Source organism: Opisthorchis viverrini (genome assembly GCF_000715545.1).
Source record: "Opisthorchis viverrini unplaced genomic scaffold opera_v5_110, whole genome shotgun sequence".
Classification (NCBI taxonomy): Eukaryota; Metazoa; Platyhelminthes; class Trematoda; order Opisthorchiida; family Opisthorchiidae; genus Opisthorchis; species Opisthorchis viverrini.
Genome location: NW_008751760.1, coordinates 28611 through 30310, shown reverse-complemented (window position 1 = coordinate 30310; position 1700 = coordinate 28611). Strand labels below are relative to the sequence as shown.

The 1700-nt window shown below is 45.9% G+C and overlaps 1 protein-coding gene across 1 annotated transcript in view; it reads left to right on the top strand.

Annotated features, from left to right (window-relative positions):
• Positions 1 to 1442, top strand: part of T265_05486 (hypothetical protein) — a gene marked incomplete at both ends in the record, with an annotated part of 17899 nt that extends 16457 nt beyond the window's left edge. The window contains one exon of the mRNA XM_009170508.1: positions 1086 to 1442. Within this exon, the coding sequence (XP_009168772.1) occupies positions 1086 to 1442 (357 nt within the window). The remainder of the gene's footprint in view (positions 1 to 1085) is intronic.
• Positions 1443 to 1700: the final 258 nt, after the last annotated feature.

Below are 1700 nucleotides of genomic sequence, written 5' to 3'. Positions count from 1 at the left end.
TAAGACCAAAGAGGACCTCCGATGCCACGGCTACCAGGCTGATGCCTGATAGTGTCCGTGTACCCTTTTGGAAAACAGCAATATCTGTTGACACGTCCAATCATGCAAGAATTTTCCACCCTATATCACACCGATGAGCCTTACTAGATAGATCACCTGGGATTCTCCAGCTTCTTTGAAGAAGGCCAAATACAGCCAGTCAAATCATGATGCCTACTCATGTTTCATTATAGATACAACCTAGTTTATTTCCTTTTCTGACTGGCGATTTGGGTTTAAATTCCATTTGGCCGTATGCTCCATTTCCAGAAACTGTGTTGCAGGATTCCAGCTGGAATGTTCTTCGAAGTGTTTTGTTCACCTTCCCACTCAACGTCTTCGTCAGTTAATTAATGAGCCACCATTTTCACTTATCATTTCACTGGCCATTCCTGTTTCGAGTCAGTCGGTCGTACCGGTTGATATAGGGAACGGTTGTTTCCGATAAAATGTATACCTCATCTCCCAAACGGTCGATATCCATCAAAGCTCTCGGTCCCTTTTAAGACTTTCCACAATTTTGCGTTTGAGAAATCTGCGTAGGCCGTTGTACTTGTTGCCTCCTGCCATCAATCAAGGTTAGAGAACTCGACGATACCCAGTGGTTACTTGATTGTATCGGAACAGTCGGACAGAGCACTGAAGTCTGCGAGCATAACTATTCTCACATTTTGCCACGCTTCATCCACATGCTCGTTGCCACTTGCTGACATGCCAGGGTCTGAAGTGGAACGAACTGTCAGGCGTGGTCGCACCACGGCGTGATGATGAGACGTTTAGTATGTGTCCGAGAACGAGTTACAACAGAGTCTGGGTTTTCGAGGAAAAGCGACGTTTTACTTGTCTAGAAGCAAACGTGGATGAGGTGAAATGTAAATACAAAGGCTCAGTACAAATGAATATGGTAAGCATAACAAAAAGCACACAAAAAGCATGATATTCACCCCGACATTGTTTGAATGGCCACATATGAGCTGACGTAGACGGGAAATGATGTATTTTTGGACGGAATTCCACACGGTTCTCGCTTTACCGCTCGCACTCAGATGTTGCTACGGCCTAGGGGTCATCCCATACAAGATTGGCAAAGAATTCGGGACGCTTGCCAGTCAGTTGCGGCCGAGGAGTCCATCCCACACAATATTGGCAAAGAATTCGGGACGCTTGCCGGTCCGGCATCAAGCCGAGATCTGATTGGCCGAAATTCAGGAACCAACAACCATCCAGTACCCATTATTGGCCGAACGCCGCTTGCCAATGGCGCATCCAGAACGCGTCAGAATTTCCAAAAAGCTATTGCCACCTATGCTATATATATGAAGCACTGTAGTCTGTTCATTACTCCGTTTTGGGCGTTAATATACCTCGTGCACCCTTGGTGGTTGTTTTGGCGTGAACGCTAGCTTTGAGAGCTCAGACCGAGAACTAAGTTGAGGAAAATACCGTTGCTACATGTACTGCGTCTGGCTTCTCTGTTCCTCAAACTTTAAGGATTAATGGGTCAATTTAGTTCTAGAATTTCAGGACAACTCCGTCGGTATCCGGAGAACGGTACTGAAGAATATTCAGATGCTTGAGGGCCATCAGGCTGTCATCCAGTTGTTACAGACGTATCTGGGTTTTCGGTGTCTACATTGGATTCAGATAGATTGAGAACATCG